This window comes from Phaethon aethereus (assembly GCF_964289735.1).
Source record: "Phaethon aethereus genome assembly, chromosome: 4".
Classification (NCBI taxonomy): domain Eukaryota; kingdom Metazoa; phylum Chordata; class Aves; order Phaethontiformes; family Phaethontidae; genus Phaethon; species Phaethon aethereus.
Genome location: NC_138578.1, coordinates 36,048,294 through 36,069,686, shown reverse-complemented (window position 1 = coordinate 36,069,686; position 21,393 = coordinate 36,048,294). Strand labels below are relative to the sequence as shown.

Sequence of the window (21,393 nt, the reverse complement as noted above, 5' to 3'; positions counted from 1 at the left end):
AGACTGTTTGATAGAAGAAATAACTCCCTCCCTACAAAGTTGTCTGCAGTCTGGATTTTTCCAGTTGTGTGTCAATTAGAAATGATTCCTTGTTTCTTGGAATTTGTGTCTGGAGTAATATAATGAAATAGTTTTTAAATTCTTTATCTACTAAAAAATGTAACTTTTGTAATTTCCCACTTTTTTTGTTTGTCTCCTCAGAATGTGAAAGCATTTGCATCTTCAGATAGCCTAGCCAAGGTCCAAGAAGTAGCAAGCTGGCTTTTGGAAATGAATCAGGAACTGCTCTCTGTGGGCAGCAAGAGGCGACGAACTGGTGGATCTCTTCGAGGTAATGCTTCCTCAAGCCAAGTAGATGAGGAGCAGATGAATCGAGTTGTAGAAGAGGAGGAACAGCAGCAAAGACGACAACAAGAGGAGCAGCACATTGGGAGGAATGGGGAGATAGGAGGAGAAGAACCTGGACTTGTTGACAGGCATGAGTCTCAACAGGAACAGTTAGAAGAAAATAACAATAGACTTATTACAGTGGATGAAGAATCCACTTGTAACCAAGAGGAAGATGATGATGAACATGCTGGTGATCAAGAGGAGGAGGTGGAAGAGGAGGAGGAAATGGACCAGGAGAGTGATGATTTTGATCAGTCTGACGACAGCAGTAGAGAAGATGAACATGCTAGCAGTAACAGTGTCACAAATTCCAATAGCCTCATGGACTTGCCCATTCACCAGTCATCGCCATTCTACATAAAGACAAAGGTGAGAAACTACATTTTTTTTTCTGTTCTTAATCCTTGTTAACTCTGTATTTTGGAAAATAATTTGCATGTTTAACTTAAACTAAAGTTGTACAATGAAGCAAAGTGTTTACTTCCTGAAGAGCTGCTTATGAAGGATTTATGCAGTCCACGAAAACTATTCTCTTTTAACTGTTAATTGTCAAATTATTTGCATGCATTTGGCACGAGCAAATACTCCTGTATATTTTAAGGAATAGAGCTCTGATGACTATGTTCAAAAGATCAAGGTGTTTCTTTATGAATGTATTTTTGCATGCTAACTCATACACTTAATAGGACGCTCCCAGCATTATTTATGATACTTTCCTACTCAAAGCAGGCAAGAAGGAAGGTAAGCAATTGTACATACGTGGTGTACTCTGAGAATATCTGGTTCATTTAGATTAAAACATGGTAATGAAAAGATAGGGTGGAATATTACAGAAACATCAAGTTCTTCCTTCTCGCCAGGTTTTAGTGAGTTCATTGACAAAATACAGGTTCAAAAAAAAAAAAAAGTGTGTAAGCCAGTCAGTTAAAAAATCATTATATAATGTCAAATGGTATCCTGCTTGTGAGGACCTCGGGAACTTCTGATTTGCAGTAAGAATTTGGAAATAAATATTCATATTTTTATTACTACTTACATCACCTAACATTTTTGATTAAAAAAATAAATGTTTTGCAATATTAGCTCTAGTGTACATTAGTAGTTCACCATGTTTTCCAAATCCTCAGGAAGGAGGAATTCTGTTTATTCTTAACAGCAGCAAAAACTGAAAGAATAATGAAAGTGGTGATACGGCCTAATAAAAAAGAGGAGCAGGCCAGTGTTCTTGTAGAAGAACGTTGTTCTTGAGCCTGTGTACCAATTTGTTTTTCTTAATCATTAACTGGTAATAGAACACCTAGCCCCCTCTCACCTTTCAAAAAACAAAATGACCCCCCCTCAATGTTTACAATGTACACTTAAAAAAACAAAGACCAAAACTGATGTAAAACAAAACCACAAAAAAATCAGTTAACATAATTTAACAGGGTTCCTTATTTGTTTGGGTATGAATATAAATGTATAGAGATGGAGCATCAGTCTTGAAGATGCACAAGAACAGGTAAATAGGATGAACATTTGCTTCTGGAAGCTGCAGCAATATGGTTTTGGTAATAGCGATTAGTATGTAATTCACTTGTGTGTTTGAAGTATCTCAACTAACATACTTGATTTTTTTTTTTTGAGAAGTCGTAATGTTTTTATGTGAGTTTTTAGTAAATTATATAATATTCTATTGATAATTCTACTGTTCAAGGTATAGAAGTATATGCTTTCTAATTGGGAGTGAAATGCTGTCATATTTCATGTCATTCAACTGGCTTTTTACAACTCAAATTCTTGTTTTTATTCCAATGCTTTGGTTTTCCTGGATTTAGTATGACTTACTGAGTATCATGTAACAACTTGCATGCAGTATGGACTTAATATGTAATGTAGGAAATGCTTACACTCAAACATATTTTTAAGTCTCTGAATTGGGAATTTTTTTGAAGTGCTTTGTAAATAATCATACTGAAATTATATACAGACAGAGCAAAGCACAGTTTTTTGGTGGTGGTCAGTTCTGAAGCTTTTTTTAATTGTCTCCAATAATGAATGCAGGTGGTGGGTTTTTTTTTTCTTTCTTTCTTCTTTTAAGGCATATTGACATAAACTGAAACAAGCTGGTTTAGCTGGAAGGAAGTTGTCTGAAAGATGTTTGTATAGCCGCGCAATTTCTGTGTGGTCTGATAGTTGCTTTGCGTATTGTTTCCGTGCAGTGCTGGCCATTTTCATCTGTGCTCTGTCCCCAGGCTGTGCTCCTGCAAGAACTGTCGGGGAGCCAGGTAGCGAACCCTGTTTGGGAATTTTTCTTGGTTCATGGTGCAGCTCTATTTTAGGTGGTTTTAACGGTGTATCTGAAGGATCAGCACAGGTTAGAAAGCTGCTTGAGCTGCCACTGCTGTAGGTTAAGGTTACACAGTAAGACTGACAACGCAACGTTAATACTACCAACTCATTAATAAACTGACGTTTAGCCATAGGAACACATTCTATGTTAAGACATGTTGTAGAAATACAGCTGTGCTGGAGCATGAATGAATTACCAGAGCAAAAATAAACATGACTAATATGCTGCTTTTGAGGAAAAAAAAAAAAGAGCGTTTGCAGACTCATCAGCTGTATTTACAAGTGATTTCTGGTTCTACCTGTTGAAGACAGGCTCATCCTAGGAGACTCGAACCTGATAGACTTACTTTTAGCTTTTCAGATATGATTCTCAGCATTTGTAGTCTAGAACAGTTCTCATACCTCTGGCTGAAATACCCTTGCTGTATGCTCTACTCCTGTGAAACTTGCTTTGTGCCACCAGTATCGGCTGTGATGGCCGAATCAGCTACTTACTGTTTGGGTGTTGGGTGTAAACCTGGCTCCTCAGAAGCAGGCATTCCCGATCCAACACAGTTGCTAGTTTGGTCTGACTGTACGTAGCAATATTGGCAATGCACAGTTTTCGTTACTACCAAATACCAAGAGATAACCGTGAGACTGAATAAAGTAGCAGCTGCTACTGCTGTAGATGTCGTCATGCAGCTCATCTCAACTTTTTGATATCTCTGTTGTTTGTCCTTCTGCTTTTTATTATGTCCTCATAAATTACTGAATAAAGTCTCATTCTAATCTGACTTTTTTTGCTTATTGGCCTGCGGGATCCTGTGCGGTTAAGGAGGGAAATGGCAAGGTTCCCGCATAACACCACAATGTATCCTGCTTGTGTTTGCTGCCTGTCACCTGGACTTCCACTTGACAGCAGCAAGCTCGCTGTGTTCTACCTGATAAACTGTACCAGAAGCATAAAACCCATTACATAAATACATTATATATATATATATAAATGTTTTAGGTAATGTTTATATAATAAATATAGAATTATATATAAATACTTGCTTCATACTACTGCTCCACGTAAATAACTGAGATAATTGTGAAAATGTTATGACTAAAGGGCATGTGCACTTGAAATGAGAAGGACAGTGGTTCGGGAGAGTTTTCATTGCATTCACCAGCAACAGCCAGGAATCCGGAAGGGTCCTTGTGGTTACCTGTTACGATTTCCTGCATAAAATGTTAGGCCGCTCTGTATTGACTTCTGCACAAGCTAAAGCATAGTTTCAGAAAAATGTCACTGTTTGAAAACAGGAAACAGTCCAGCAAGGCAAATCTATCTCAAGATGAGGTTAATAGTTCGTAAGTTATTATCAATGTTTAAACTTCTGCACCTTTACTCTACTCTGCCTTCTTCCTGTTATCTTTTTTTGACCATTACAGTTTATTATTTTTGTGTTGTACTGAAGAGCTGTTTAACAAGCGTGGTTTTTTTTCCCTGCATACATAAAGCAATCAAGTTCACTCCTGAAAGGTCTCTTAAATGTAAGTAATAAGGACACTGTGGCCATTGGCCATATTTTTCTAGTTTTGTTGTCATTATGGTACTTCCCTGAACACTCTCTAATTTTTTAATACCCATCTTGAATTGTAGATATCAGAACTGAGATTAAAACTCCAGTAGCAACTGTGCCAATTAAAATTTGTTCATGCTATATATTTACCTGTTTATATAATAAATGATTCCGTTAACAGTTGTGACTGCAGCATTGCATGGAGATTTCATTTTTGACTGACTTGTCTAACACTGTGCAAGTCTTTTTCAGAGAGCCTTCTGTTCTGGAAGTGTATGGCTTCTGTCCTTTGTACCTAGAGATAAGAACTGACACTTGGTTGTATTAAAGTGACTATAGAGTTTTCTCGCATCCAGTCAGATACCTCATCAGATCCTTCACTGTTTGTTAATTTTTACTCCAAATGATCTGTCTTCTACCAAATGTTGTCTTGTCTGTTATGTAAAAATATTAAATAGCCCAGGAGGGCAAAGTAAATAATATGTTCAGGACTCTTATAGAAACATGTGCTTGATGCTGATTCCTCACTGATTGCCATTGTATTTGTGGCATCCATTTTGAGTGCTCTGTGATGACTTTGTATTACTTGTGTTCCTTAGGAATGGTTGTGTAACAATTAATGACAACATAAGCAAACAAATACATTTACAGCGCATCACATTTCATAGCAACTGCCCTTAAGTGCTTTTACCCCTCGATACACGTCGGATTCTGTAGCACTGCAAGGACAAGAATGTATTACTGGTAATCACTGTCACTGGAATATAGCTTATGTAAATTAACATTCTTGCTTATTTTAGATTTAAATTGTTTGTCTACCTGCATTCATACTCTTGAAATTGTATTATTAACAAATATATCATGCCAGCAATATTTTATTGTTATTAAAACGGATTGTTTATGACATAGATAACCAGCATGGTTTTTTATGGAAAAAATGACATCAACGCTATTAATCCTATTGTGTCAACCATTGCATCATTTTCTCTTGGACTGACACCTGGGTTTCAGCCTGTGGTTATCCAGGTTGTACTCTGTTTCCTTTTCTAATTTTTTTTCCTATATATGATTAGGTTTATTTGAGTTTTTGGATATATTTTGATTGTTCTAATTATTAAAAATAATTCTGATCATAATATATAACTTCTTTAACTAATTCAGTTTTTTCTGTGTCTTTTTGCTTAACTATTTCTACTACTCCCAATTTCATAGTTTTTGAATATTAATGACTGTCATCTTCAATATACTTAATTTTTTTTGTTTTTAATTGAGCTTTTCATTTTCCATCAAGATGAGTCATTTTTCTTTAACTGCTGTGAACTTTTTCTTATTTGGAGAAGTATTGGCTTCTTGATTATCTTAGAAATTGTTTCTAAACCATTAAAATAATTTAGAGGTTCATTCAGGTTTGGTTCAGATTTGACATATTTTGTGGAAGGGGGGAGAAAGTCAAAATCACTTATACTCAAGCTATCATGAATTTAACTTTGTTCTATTAGTTTTTCTTTATCTAAAGTTCTACATTACATAATACTTTGTAGTATTAAATGTGTCTAATGTTGAAGCCACCTGGTTTAGGAAACAATCACTATTAGGAAAAAAAAAAAGATTAAACCCATGAATTCCTGAGATGTGTTAGCTGCATTCATTCCAGCAAATATCATCACAGATTTCTATGATTAGACAAAATAACTACTCCATATCAGACTAGCAGGTGTGAGAACTCCAGAGGCAAATATATACATGCTCTAGGTCAAATCATGGTATCAAAATATGTTTCCTTTCTTACTCCTGCTTGCATACTTGAAGTTGGTCTCTGGCAAAAGAGGAACACAATCAGAAGATTATACATGAACTAGAAGATGCAATTTACTGTGTCCATCGCAAAAAGTTGAATTTTACATGTAGGAAACAGTTGTTGGGAGATAAGCCAGTGGAAGTCCTCTTTCATCTTCAAGTATGCCTCTCACTAGGCAGATGCCATCTTGAATTTTCATATAATTTCTTCTTTTCAAGCAATGCCCTCCCATTCGAGGTGGGATTCCAGGAGCCATTTCATATGTCTCCACAAATGGTGTTTTGAGGGGAGAATACACCAGAAGGCACTAAAGCTATTCTCAGGTATTCTGTAAGGACCTGAATTTTAAAATCCAAGTGAGTGGGAAGTGCAGGAGGATTGTTATCTGGTGTATGGCCATTTGCCTTGTTCTGGGTTTCAGAAAACACATTCGTCTGTTCTGCTTGTCTGGAGGGATGTCTGAAGGAGTGTTTGAGTCTGTCTATGGGAGATGCTCAATCTGTCTGGACAACAGGCACTGTTCAGCAAGAGTCTTTGCAACAAAACCCCTCTTACTTTATTTCCTTTTCTTCTACTGAGAATGTCAAGAGACTTAACAAATCATGGTATATGAATGTGAAATGTTATTTCGGTGCTGTTTGGATTGTGATGGTGACTCCTCGTAAGGGGGCAGACATTCTGCATGCAGAACCCTCCACTAACTTTCCAAGTTAGTGTCCTTTTCAAATGCGGGTGTTCTTGTTGCAGGATTATGGGCTGTGATGGTGATTTTGTTGATTAATCAGAGCTTCCTAAGGACCAGAAAACAGATTAGCTAAAATGAAGATGAAAAATTCTTGTGTAGTTGGATCTACAACCACAAAACCCACTTTGATACCCCTTCAGCAGTTGTCATATTTAAGCATTTGCTCCCTTACTAAAGGTAATAACATGATTTTTTAATAGATGCCTCTCATGTATAACATGTATTACATATAACAATGGTAAAGGCTGAGAAGCCTTGATTTTCTTGTAAAAATGGTGTACTTCGCAGCATCCTCTGATTCTGGGTATCATGCTGGCTGGCTGCAAGTCACTGGCTGTGCATGTGTATGTCTTAAGTACCCTGCTCTCAAGTTCTGAAACAAGTGTAGAGCCATGCTCACATACATAGCTTTAAGCTCCCAAATAGCACAGACTGGGAGGGAATTTTTGACTGTGAGGTGCTTGGTCCAAGCTAGTACACAGAGCCACAAGGATATAAAGGGTTTATTTTTCAGTGATTTTTGGCTTTGTATGGAAGGACAGCGTTAATTTTTAAAACTAAAGAAAACTAAGATTGCAGTGAGCAGTTTGTGCATATGCTTGCCAATGTGACGCCTGTCTACAAGAAGGGCCGGAAGGAGGATCCCCGGAACTACAGGCCTGTCAGCCTGACCTCCGTACCGGGGAAGATCATGGAGCGGTTCGTCTTGAGAGTGGTCACAGGGCATCTGCAGGACAACCAAGGGATCAGGCCCAGCCAGCATGAGTTCATGAAAGGCAGGTCCTGCTTGACCAGCCTGATCGCCTTCTATGGCCAGGTGACCTGCCTAGTGGATGAGGGAAAGGCTGTGGATGTTGTCTACCTGGACTTTAGTAAAGCCTTTGACAGCGTCTCCGACAGCATTCTCCTGGAGAAACTGGCGGCTCGTGACTTAGACAGGTTTACTCTTCGCTGAGTGAGGAACTGGCTGGATGGCCGAGCCCAGAGAGTTGTGGTGAATGGTGTTAAATCTGGCTGGCGGCCGGTCACAAGCGGTGTTCCCCAGGGCTCGGTTCTGGGGCCGGGGGATCGAGTGCTCCCTCAGTAAGTTTGCAGATGACACCAAGTTGGGTGGGAGTGTTGATCTGCTGGAGGGTAGGAGGGCTCTGCAGAGGGATCTGGACAGGCCGGATCGATGGGCTGAGGTCAACTGTATGAGGTTTAATAGGGCCAAGTGCAGGGTCCTGCCCTTCGGTCACAACAACCCCATGCATCGCTACAGGCTTGGGGAGGAGTGGCTGGACAGCTGCCCGGCAAAAAGGGACCTGGGGGTGCTGGTTGACAGCCGGCTGAACATGAGCCGGCAGTGTGCCCAGGTGGCCAAGGCAGCCAACAGCGTCCTGGCCTGTATCAGAAATAGTGTGGCCAGCAGGAGTAGGGAAGTGATTGTGCCCCTGTACTCGGCACTGGTGAGGCCGCACCTTGAATACTGTGTTCAGTTTTGGGCCCCTCACTACAAGAAGGATGTTGAGGTGCTTGAGCGTGTCCAGAGAAGGGCAACAAAGCTGGTGAGGGGTCTGGAGCACAAGCCTTATGAGGAGCGGCTGAGGGAACTGGGGTTGTTCAGTCTGGAGAAGAGGAGGCTGAGGGGAGACCTCATCACTCTTTACAACTACCTGAAAGGGGGTTGTGGTGAGGTGGGTGTTGGTCTCTTCTCCCAAGTAACTAGTGATAGGACAAGAGGAAATGGCCTCAAGTTGCGCCAGGGCAGGTTTAGATTGGATATTAGGAAAAATTTCTTTACCGAGAAGGTGGTTGAGCATTGGAACAGGCTGCCCAGGGAGGTGGTGGAGTCGCCATCTCTGGAAGTGTTCAAAAAACGTGTGGATGTGGTGCTTCAGGACATGGTTTAGGGGACATGGTGGCGCTGGATTAATGGTTGGACTTGATGATCTTAGAGGTCTCTTCCAACCTTAGTGATTCTATTGATTCTGTGAAGTGAAAAGGCACTCAGGTACGAAAGTCTGCAGGTATTGTCAGAGTGTAGAGGTGCTTTGTAGAGATGGGAGGAAATAAAGGATGATTAGAGAAATGTTGATCGCTGGAAGTAGTTTTTTGTTTTGTGTACAGGCAGTACACACAATTGAGAGAAGGATGGAATATTGTGTGTAGGTGGGGTGGTGGTTTTTTAACAATGTATGTTAATATCTTTCTCCCTTTCTGAGCAGCAGAGGGGGCTGCTATTGCTTTGCTGCAGCCCTGTGGAGATTTGTGCAGTGTTCCTTTGCAAAGGATTTTCCTGCTCTTGCAGCTAAAAACTTGAAGCATGTTTTTTAAGTCTACGGGATAAATACAACTAGAACAGAAAGACTGAGTATTATTTATTTGTGAAGGTATCTGTTTACAGTGTATGAAATGATGTAGGAATATTTCCTTTAAAAAAAAGCATTAAACGTTTTCAGATGGCTTGTGTGGTAACAAGGCAATGTATAGTTCTCTTCTTTGAGTGCACAGGAGAAAGAGAAAAACATACTAAAAAAAGACATTCTTTTTTTAATCTTTATTTTTTGGAGGGATTGCACGTAGGATATGTAGATTCTTCATGCCTTTAATCTCCTGAGTTGTCTAACAGTTAATGCTTTAAAGAGTGTTTAAACTAAGTAATAATTCGGCTAAAGCTGTGTCAAAAAGGAGACATGTTAAGAATCACTCTGATTGTAAAAAAGAAAAAAAACAAAAAACGTTGGGAATATGATTTTTTTCCTCTTGCTTCTCCTTGGGATTCTCCTTTTTAATTAAAGCTTCTTTCACATCCTTTCTTTAAAAGCTTAGGAACCGGCAAATTTTCTTCTCCCTTGGTATTCTGAACTACAGCACTAAAGTACAATGAGTTAAGTAAATGACTTAGGATAAAAAATAAATGGTCTTCACAACTGCCAGTCAGAATTACTTTTGCATTACCATGACAGTTAAGTTACTTTGGACCAAGTTTTGTTCTTTTAAAAAAAAAAAAAATATTTTTTTCTTACTCTTCTGGTAGAGAGCCTTATTTTTATATTGGACTCTAATAACATTAGAAATATTCATACTCGGAGATTAATATCAATCAACACTTCTAACCTTTGACTTCTTTCTCATTTATATACTACACAGTTTATTTGCTAATGGTTCCAAGCATGCAGGATCATTTGGAAAGGTTATGCAACTGTCGTTAATGTGTAGTTTGTTAAGTATTAAAGCATTCATGGAAGGAATATAGATTCTCAGTTTCTCTGTAGATAACAAGGTTCTTCCCCATCTGTACTAACCTGCAGCATGCTTCTTTACTACAAATATGAACACTTCTCTTGAAAAGTACTGCTCACTTGCTTTGCTTTTACTTGACTGTGTTAAGTAATGGCTTCATTTGCTGCCCAAGGCTTGCAGAGGTTTAGCTATACTTTTGCCTTTTATAAACAGAATTGCTCATACACCTTCACTTGCAGGTAAAACTGGTGTTAAGTAATTGCTGCTCTGCTAATTTTCCCTACTCTAAGCAGATCACAAAGCTTGCTAATTGGTATGTGGGCTCTGCTTGTAGTAATGTGGTTATCCCTGATATCTAAGAACTTGGCTATCTAGTTCAGCTTTCTCATGCAAAGTTCCTGAAATACCTAGTAATTAAATTTAACTATTATGTTAAAATGTCACTGGCAGTCAAAGGACAGGAATTTCTTTTATAATAAATTCTGGTTTTTCTTTCCCTTAATGAAAGGTGACTTACCTCTTTTCAGTATGATTTTTAGAAATATTACTACAGAATTAAATGACAATGCTAATATATAATTTGTGAAGTAAGTAATTGTGCATAGAAAGTCAAGAATCTCAGTGCCTGGGAAGGAAGAAAAGTAGTTTAACACAAAACATTGATGCTGACAGTTTGGGTCATAGTTTTGACTACAAGATTGTATTTAATAAGTAGATTTTAATTGTCATACACGCCCCACACCCCCCAATTAGAGAAAGATGCATGTTTTTTGATGTGGAAAGAGGTAGTGCTAATTCAGTTTCTCATTTAGTTTCCCGTTAGAGATTGCTCACTAGGCTAAAGACTAGCAGAATAAGGCACAAGCAGTTTCCTACTTCTGTGCCAATAATTGAGGTCAGTCTTTCAAGTCCAGTCAAAGGACTTACCTCACTAGCCACAGTGAAAATAAACCTACAGAGCTTTTGATGGTGCCAGATTTATTTGTACAGGTGTCTGACTTGATGTACGTTCTTTGCAGTGAAGCTATAGCCTGCATCTCAGAGTGTATACCTTCCTTATTTCCCGGTGGTTCTTACCAGGCACATCCAGTAATTTCTCCTGAACATACCTGTAATTCTTTTGTTGCTGTGTTGGTTGGTTGTTCACAGGCATATTCCCAGCAGTTCCCTAACGCAGAAAAGATACCAGCCACCTTTTGGAGGTGGGAGGAAAGGAAGGGGAAACAGCCTCTTGGTTTAGACTTGCTCAGAATTGGTGCACTGCCACAAGGTTGTATTGACTTGAATTGTATTTTAGTTCCTTGGCCTATGCAGAGCTCCTTAAAGGTAAATATTGGGAAGGACCTTGCCTGTGTTACTCAAACTGCCATGTCTGTTTACTTTGTGTAAAATAAATTAAATTGATACCTTCCTGATAACTACTTCCTGCAGCAGTGTCTTATAGTCACACACTTTTTCGTAAGATTTGAAATCAGTGTCAGTTAGGCACTTTCGTGGTTTTTGGTCTGCATCTTTGTTCTCAAAATGAAAATGAGCTTTTTTAAAATAAAAAAATAAAAATTGCAGTAATACCATTTCAACTCACCAATTATATGGCAACAACATTATGAAGTAGAAATCATGAAAATGTGCTTGAGAATACTTTCAGTATGCTTACTCTGTTGGGATATATGGCTTGTCTAACAAATACATTTGAGAGCTCTGCCCCACATAAATATGCCATTTGTTCCTTATGTTGTTCTTGACTATGTGGCAGGTGCTGTTGCCTGATGTGACCGTTAGCCCAAATATCTCCAGTCTGTAGTGATACAGCTGTATTTACTGAGCACTTTATTAGTGGGTGCTGTTACTCTGAGTGTCAATTTTAAGCTGCTTAACTGAAGTTGGTATTACTGGTTATGAAACGATGCAAATGGCGAATCAAACTGTGAAGAAAGTAAAACTTTTGCTGGTGAGTTAGTTTTCAGTTTTGTTGACACCCCCTTTCCCAAATGGATGGTGTTACGTATTCTTTTGGCTATGAATTTGAAGTTTATGTTTAAAAATATAGGTTATGATCAGTATGTTTCTTGTATTCACTGACGTTTTATACTTATGAAATTATGAGATCTGAAATTAGCTTAGCGGTCTGGGAGAACAGAAGGTGATCTGAGGACCAGTCTAACAGCTGCTGTGGGACTAACATTTTTTTCCTGATGCGTTTCTCACTCACGATAAGCCACAAAGTAGCGGTGTGTCCTTTATTTGTGTAGGAGACTTTTTATTATCTGCAGAACATGTTGCTATTCAGCAAACTGCACACAGTGAAGTAATTTACATATCTGTACAAATTCTTGAGTATAAGGAGGAAAACTAGACAATGTGAATTTCTATGCTAGTTTAATTATTTCTGAACAGGCAGAATGCTTAAAACCAAAATTTCTGAGCTGTCTCAGCAGAATGTTTTGAACAAACAGCATCTAATGTCTATTGACAAAGGATGATTTTTGACACATGAACTGTTTTTCTTCCATAGTATATGGTGTCTGATCTGTGCATGAAGGTATTCTTGTGTAGCAATGATATAGCGTGCATTTTGTGTAGATTTGTCAGAATCTGCTGTTACGTTTTGTTTAGGTTGTATGTGAATGTTCTAGAGTTTTCTTTATTGGTGAAATTTCTATTAGAAAAATCCCTGTAAAACCTAGAACTAGTGTTTCTATAAACTGTTCTCTGTCATAAGCATCTTCTCCCTTCTTGTCCATAGTGTGGTTAATGAAAACACAATCTAAACTTAAACTTCATTCAAATTTTGCTAGAGTTCTGCCCGTTCTCTCTTGGCCAAACAAGTTCAGGACTTCACCAAGTTACTGCAAAATGTGCTGTGTGTTTAAAAAAAAATCTATTTAAAACTTTGTGTGCATTGACTCTGTATAGTACAACTTATCATGTAATGTTACATATAGTTAATTGGTATTGAGATTTTAAAAGTGAAAGTCATGAGTTCTTGTGTGTAGATGGTTATGTCTAATAATCACTGAAATACAAGTGGAAAACATTGCTGTCAGGCAATGTCTTCTGTTCTTACTTCTTCTCTCTCCTCTTTCTAATTTTAAATTTTGCTGCTTTAGTTTGTAACAACAAGCATTGGGAAGTGAGAGAGGATCTGAGAAGTACACGATTTCTAAGTAAGTGCAGAGATTTCTATCCCAAGTCAGGGTGGTCCAAACCAACTATTCTTTATAGAGCCTTACTTCTTTTTATGTTTATTCTTACTAAAAGTTGATGTTTTCTACTGACTTTACTACCTGACTGTATATTGTATAATATGAAAGGAGCAAATTGTGAATTTTAGTAATATTCAGTGTAATTTAATCTCGGGAGACAATGGCTATGCTTTCAGTGGTGTCATGAAATATTACTCTGTTAATGCTTATTAAAGTTTAATACATTTTTTCAATCCGTGGTGCCTCTGCTGAAGTGGAAAATGTACCTACTGCCACCACAGATTGCCAGCAGGGATAAATTCCACCTTATTCATCATAAGCAGCCATTACTACTTTTAAGTAAAATATGAGCAATGTTTCCTGTAAATGCAAATCACATTCTTATTCTTATGGCATCTAGCCATGTTATCTATGTTTGGAAGTAGGCAGGAGACTCTTTGTTCTTCTCACTTAAATTATGGGGTGTGCCTTAATGTTGGCAGCTACCATGATCACTATTGACTCAAATATATTGAGTACTAAAAAAAATTAAAAGACAACAAATAGTGAACACTATTTTTACCAATGTCATCATTCCTTCACTTCTGATCCCTTGGTCAGATTTTCTAAAACACAGAAAATAATTCACTTAATTTCATTTTAATTAAGAAACTGGAATTGACATAGCTAAATGGAAGAAATCAGACTTAAAATCGTTCATTATGGATCCCTCATTCTTGCTAAATGTAATAATGTTTTTCCTTCTCTTTAAGCTGGACATCATCCCAAGCAAGGACTCTTTCAGTTGGTACCCTGAGGCATTCACCCATCTGCACAATTTTTGGCTTTGGTGTAAACCACTAGTATTAGATGTCCTACAGCAAGTACTCTAAACGCTGTGTCTGCGTGTATGCATGTGTATCTGTTTTGAAGGGCAGACTGTTGAAACTCCTCCTATGCTGTGACAGTCACAATTTGGTACTGCTGCACTGCGCTTCTTAGCTGGCAGGGTTTGAAGTCAGAGCATCAGACAGCCAGTAAACTCAAAGCTGGATCTGGTTGTCCATATACAAAAAGTCAATTTCTATTAAATACTTAGAAGCATTGTAAATAATAAGTGATATTTGAACAAATCAGAGAAAGCCAGTGTTTGTTAAATAAAAATACAGGCAAGGCTTCCCCTTCCTTTAAAAAGGAAAAAAAAAAAGTGTGAAAAAAAGGAAAGACGACAAATAAAAAAGGTGGCAACCATACCAACCAAGAGTGCCAGCCCTTCCACACACTACCTGCTTTTTTCTTCTGTAGTCTAGGCATTCTTTCCTTCACATATCTTGAGCTTTATAAATAGCTTCACACCCTGTTGCAGTATGCTGTTAACCAGCTGAAAAGGATTATATAGCTTAATTTGGTGCTATCAAATGAATGCCAGTGTAACAATCAGTGGTTGCATTTGTTAGATTTATGTGTATTTTACAGTTCTAGTCAGAAAAACACAATCTTGTATCAAAATAGACTTTGATATCTAATACAGTTTGAAACATACAAAATGTAATGCTTTTATTTTGGCAGTAGGTAATATAGCTAATATGAAAAGTGGTACTGTGTCAGGCTTTATACAAGAGGAAATTTTTTTTTAGTGCTGAATAAACAGTATCTGGACAGAATTTTTCACTACAGAAGAAAAGTATTTTTTTTAGGTGTATTAGGTGACAGAAATATTTTTAAGACCTTCCTAATGTTTTGGGGATTGTTCCTTTTCCCATTTAATATGTAGAAAGGGAGAAAATTCAAAGTGCAAAACTAATTTCTGGCAGTGCTTTTTGGATGCTATTCAGAAACTGATAATCATGTTTTAAATCTTTTGGTATTGCCTTGTATATATTTTGTGTGTGTATGTATATAAATAGATAATTTCTTGTTGAAAGTCTTGCATTTTACATGGAAGGGTGATCCAGTGATTAAGAAAAGCTGGATTGCTGTATGGAAAACTAATTTTTTGGTTTCCCATCTTCCTTTTTCATAAAAGCAGCCTCCTTACTAATAAAAACACCTGCTTTCCCTTCCCCCAGTTTATCCTCAGCTGGGAATTTGACTTGCATTTTAATCCAGTTTTAAATATTGCATGACTTCTCTACCTGTTGTTGTAGTTCTTAATTCTTGTCTCAGCTTTATTTAAAGGTGCAACAACAGCATAAATAAGTGGTCAGCAAATAAATTCCTGCAGAGCAGCTGTAGCAATTCTTTTTAACAGCTGGTGCAACTCTGACTAGACCAAAGAGTTAAACTTGTTTATCCAAGAAGTCATGTTATAGCAAGTGAGGACTGGGCAGACATTTCTGGAATATTTGTAAAACGCAAGATGATGCATCTGGATTTCTGTTACATACATGGAATATTTTCTGAAATTTTTAATGAAGAAATGAAGACACATGCTTTAAACATATTAAAAAAAAAAAAAGCGACAATGACAACAAGACCCCATAGTGCAGTAAATAAAGTTAGGAGGCTTATGGAGTAAAGCCAAATAATATAGGTCTCTGGTTACAAATGATTATCTACATTTACAGGAATGTCTAAATATGGTAGGAATTATTTTTTTAAAATGCGCATGGTTAAGTATATGTTTTAATGGTAAGATATGTGGTTGGTATTGATATTATATAGTCTTGCCAATAAGCAGTTACTAGGCAGTCTGTATGTTTCTTTCATAAACGCTTAATGTGACCTTACAAAAAGTCAGCTTGTGCAAATGGTCCATTGTAATTGGTCAAATGCTCTTTTGCGCTAGTACTGTTGTGACTGAGGACAGATCCCACGCCTATAGCTGCAGGTACCTGCATGTTTCCTTCCCTTTCATTTGAGATGAAATTCCATATTTGTTGAGATGCCTGGGAAGCTTTTATCATTGGCGTCTCTTTGGGACCAGTATTGCATGCTGGAAGGGATCCATGGGCAAAGTGAGGTGACGTAATAGCTTATTGTTGCCTGAAGATGGAGGTCTCGATTACTCTCAACTTCCAGACACTTTTGCTGTTTGTCTCGTGCATCTGTCTGCTTTGTGAGCTGTTTACATTTGCTTATCTAGTGGAAGATAACTCATCAACAACAAAAATTGGGGATTTTCAGGTATCCTACTTACTGGAGTTACTTCAGAGCTTACAAGCCAGAGAAGTTCTACAGCCAGTTTAAGGAAGAGTTTGGAATAAAATGTCCAGAGCAAGGAGGGGAGGGGCTACTCTTTTCCTTTTTGCTACTAGAATCTCCAGCTGACCTGTTTGTCTTGTTTCGGCTCTAAAGAAGATCAACTTTGGGATTGAACAGATCCAGTGGAGAGCTGTTATTTTTTACTGACAGCTATTCAAACTCTTGCATTAATGGCTGCAGTTAGAAACTGGAACTAGTGAACCCTTGCTATTGGTTAGTCTGACCTACTGCTTGCGTTCCCCAGCAGGCAAGGCTAGTGTAGTTAAATGCCACACATGAGCACTGAAGGGCGGTAGGTCAAATTTGAGTATGATTTCCTTACTCCATGCCCTCACACTTAGATACCAGGATGCTTGAACAGATATGAGCATGCACATAGGCATGAAAAATGTCTAGTAGATACGTTTATCTATTCCCCTTTGCTGATATACTTGATATTTCATATCTTCCTTGGTCTCTACTAGTGGATTTCTGGGGAATGCTATCTTGTGGAGTGTGAAGTATTTTGCCAGACAGCAGCTTTACTGTCATGCTTATCTATATTCGTTTGAACCTGTATAATTTTTTTCAGTATAGGAATGTCATACAAGTTGTCCCATCTTCCACCAGCAAGAAGGCGTATCTCCTTCTTGCCCTTTCATGGCAAAAATTTTAAAGCAGCTTTTTTGTATTAGATACCAACCTCTTTCATCACAGTAGTTATTAATGGCCATGCCTCAATATGATTCCAGAGCCACAATTACAACCAGGAAGTATCATCTGAGTGAATCCAAGTTAAGAAAATCTGGATTCTTTTTCACTGTGTTACCAAGCTTTGTTGCTGAAGAAAACAAAGCTTGTGCAGTTGAAACATCTGCCTGTCATTGTCTTTTTTCCTTTCCAGAGCTTATGTATCTCTTGACTAATTTTCACCCAGTTTGGCAAAGACAGATAAAGATTAGACAAGTTTTCAAGGTAACTAGAGGTTAGGTAGGAAAGGGAGAGACTTATTAATGCATCTGCTGAGGAAGAAGTCTACAGAGTGACCATCACCTGGTTAGGCATCATTGAATCTTTGTGGAATTGCATTTTGCTCTGACCACATAAACAGGTTCAGTTGATGTTTGTTCCTTACTTTACACCATATAAGCTATTTATTAGTCAAAATTCGTAGGCATAAGCCTGAAATAAAGCTTTGCTATGGCTGGACCGTTCAGAATGACTCTTCCATGTAGATCCCCTGATGTTTTGGGACCATACAGCTTTGGCAAGCCATAGTGTTAATTCAAGCACAATTCAAACTGGCATGACAAACTCACCTGGAGCCAGGCGTTGTTCTTTCTGTCGCTTATGGAACAACAGGTCTACACTTGTGTTTTTTCCATGATATATAGAGAAAGCCTCTACAGAGAAAGACTTCACATGTTTTATTAGTGGTTCTGCCCCTTTTGCATGTTATTCAAGTGTACATTTTTAAGAAAATTCTCATCTTGTGAGATCAAAGTGATCCTCTCCATTGATTCCCTCCATACCCTCTTCAGGGATCTGGGACATTGTTTTCTTATACTTGCAGATTTTTGTATTGGGTAAACTTGGATATGATAGAGACTCTTTAGAGCAGTAGTTTTTTCTGTGCAGCACCACTAATACAGTTGCAGTTTTGTACAGCAGTGCCTCTTTTCTATACAGCTTATTTGTTTGCCTGTACAAAGCAGGCTAATCTGCAGTGTATCATTGGGGAACTATTTGTATACTGGTGTTAGAAATCCCTCACATAAATAAACTTGGGACCAGAGTTGCTATACAAGAGTAGTTATTAGTGTAGTGTAGACTGCCTTGCTTTGCTAACAAAATGGTTCTCACTCTTTCTACACATGGGCAAGGACCAGCATGAATATCAAGGGAGCAATAAGGCTTGTGTATAATATAAATTATAGTGCATTCTGTATGCTACAGCTATGCATAGCTTACTAAAAATGTTATTTAGGAAGTATATTATCAAATATATTCAAAATATTATTATGCTACTATTATTATTTTGAGAAGGTGACTTTTAAAATGTTGCAGTGCTCTGCTTTATCCATTTGAGGGCAGCTGTTCACCAGTGTTAAGAACTGTGGAAAAACTGGGATTATGCTTTCTGCATTTTAATCTCTCTATACTTGCAAATGCTTCATTTAGGTTTCTCTAGGTCTTGTACTTTTCCATCACCATACTAAAATGTAATGATTTTGGTATTTGTTTTTTCCCCAGTAATGTTAATATGCAAAACAATTGTCAGCTCTAGGAGAAGATTTTGTAAAGTTCGAGTAAGCTGTTTTTCATTCTTGAGATAAATTCTTAAATCCATGTCTTAAAACCATGGCCTTCCTGAGTGAAGTATACTGAATGAGCTAGTTAATTGAGTAACATTTACTTTCTGGTAAACAGCTCCTAAAAAGCTCTGCTACAGTATTGCTTTGAATTACTCTGACTGGAAGGTATAAAAAATTATTGCTGCTTACTACATGCTTTCATTTTACAAAGACATCTCCTCACAGGACCAGCCAAAAAAGGAAGAAGAGTTTTCTGGATTCTCAAGTTTACAGTTAACAGTCCATGATGATCTCAAACTAGTATTTTCAAACTCAAGTTTTCAGGTACTTTTATTCATCTAAATAAAGTGACCTGAGTTCAAACATGATCTTCTTATGAAAATGACAGGCAGGCACTTGAAAAGAGCATCACTGGAAATCAGCCGCACTTGATTTAGAAACAGGATGTTAGAGAAATGTATTATGAAGCATTAAAACTCAAATTTTCATAGTATCACATTTGTCAAGTTTATACATGTTCTCACACTGTAATATAAAAACTAGACACTTTTAAAGATAAAAGCAATGGAGTGACTCTTTAAACTTTACATTTAGAGCTTAAATTAGAACTACATATGTAATAAATAGAAAAATAAGTGATATCTACTATATGCAATATATTCCTGACACTTCTAAGATAGCCAAGCCTCTCCATTTTTGTCTTCCTGTTACACCCTCTTACTGCTTAAATTAGATTCTGTTGTATTTTTCAGGCTAAGGACTTTCACTTATTAAATGTGTATAGCTGTCCAGCATAGCCTGGGGTCTTTAAACATTACTGTAATAATACCTACAGTCAGCAATGTGTAGCAAATCTAAGACTAAAAAGTAGTGATGATACATGGAAATAACATTGGGCCAACATGTTTCATCTGCTACTGCAAGTGTTTTTTCAGGGAGATGAAGATAAAAAAGGGGGGGGAAATAGGCAGAGATAAAAAATGAAGCTTTTCCTTATTGTTATGGTGAAGTGTGAAATCTACCATTGTAATTTCATGTGGGACAAAAGAAAATAAATTTTATTTTGCCTTGGCTTTATCCACTTAGGGAATACACTGAATGTGAACATCATACTTTTCCAGCTAGGAGCGTGTCCCTGTGGAATTAGTCTAAAATAGTTTGGATGTTCCTGAGGAAAACTAATGTACTGTTGGGACTTTTTATCTCAAACCACAACAGAAGAAGGGCTGACAATCAGAGTTTTGTCTTTTCAGAGGTGTGAGAATAACCTGTGACTGGAGACTTGCGCTGTGAGCGGTGCTTGGAGAATGCCATACTTCAATCTTGTCTGCTCCCCAATTGTATGTAAATCTGTGAATGGGCCAAGTTATGTTCCTGTTTTTCACTTTGGTTATGAGCTAATATTAAAAATAAAAGGGGGGGGGGCGGAAGCCTCTAAAGTAGTAAGATACTAGGCTCTGATATCAACTAATAACAGCTGGTACTAAAATAGTGATCTGCCACACTGTCAAATTCCGTTTTCAGCAATTGTGCAATGAAATAATCTTTTAAAACTGAGTTTATTTCAGCAGTTTCTCTTAGCACATACACACACACATATGCAGACATTTCTGTATGCAATTAAATATTGAGTATTTATTAAACTAGTATCTGAGGTTTGCTTTGTACAAAATACTGTATCTGATCTTGTCGTGTTACATACATACTATTCAAATCTCAAATTATATTAATATAAATACATTTTGCTAAACTTCCCACTTTGTTGGCATGATTGAGACAGTGACATCAAAAATGGCAAACTTTGACCTGTTGCTTCTTTTTCAATGATACATCAACAGGGATATGTGGGTTGATATCTTTTGGGTCTTTGGCTCTGTTGTTCACTTTAGTTATTCAAAGTAGAAAAAAAACCTCTTTCTCCCTCTTTGGAGTACTTCAGTGAAATTTTCTTATTTGAGTGAAACTGAGATACTCAGACACCTTTCCGAAGTCTTCCAGCCAAGTGAAACCTAATATTTGTTCTATAAAATACGACATAACGCAGAATGAAGCTATAAACTGTGATCTAATGATACTGCTGTTGAGCCCAGGTTAATGATAAACTGTTTTTTGGAGTTTATAGGATGAAGTATAAAGAAGAGAATGTAAAGGATCTTTTAGAAGAAAATGTATGTCTAAATGTGCTGTAGAATGGAATTTGAACGGAATGATAGAAAAGGGGGGGGGAGAAATCAGTGCATGAAAATCCTGTGCTGCCCAGCATTCTGCATTGATTGTGTGAGAGGTATTTTGTTATAAGTGAATGCTTACCGTAATGTATATACGTGCAATGAAACATCAGGGATTTTTATAGATTTTTTTTTTTTTTGTAAAAGACATTCAACGAGCAGATGTTTGGTCAGGGAAGGCCCTCTATATGCGAGTGAGACATAGGTGCAGCTTGGCTTCTTGAAGGGGAAACAAAGGGCTAAGCGGAGATGCTAATACATGCATATTTTAATGCTGTCTTTTGTCAAGTTAATGTTGTGCTTCAAGCATTAAAGCATTTCTATACTCCCTCTTTTGCCCTCACATAATTATACAGTTAATTATCTTTGCTGGGTTATGCATAAAGGGACTTATAAGATTTCTTAATGGTCATTTATTCACTGTGGTTTGGACTGTACCGACT

At 37.5% G+C, this 21,393-nt stretch overlaps 1 protein-coding gene across 1 annotated transcript in view; it reads left to right on the top strand.

Moving 5' to 3' along the window:
- The first annotated feature begins 255 nt into the window (after window positions 1-255).
- FBXW7 (F-box and WD repeat domain containing 7) overlaps window positions 256-21,393 on the top strand; it is a 106,812-nt gene continuing 85,674 nt past the window's right edge. The window contains exon 1 of the mRNA XM_081999532.1: window positions 256-759. Within this exon, the coding sequence (XP_081855658.1) occupies window positions 271-759 (489 nt within the window). The 5' untranslated portion in view covers window positions 256-270. The remainder of the gene's footprint in view (window positions 760-21,393) is intronic.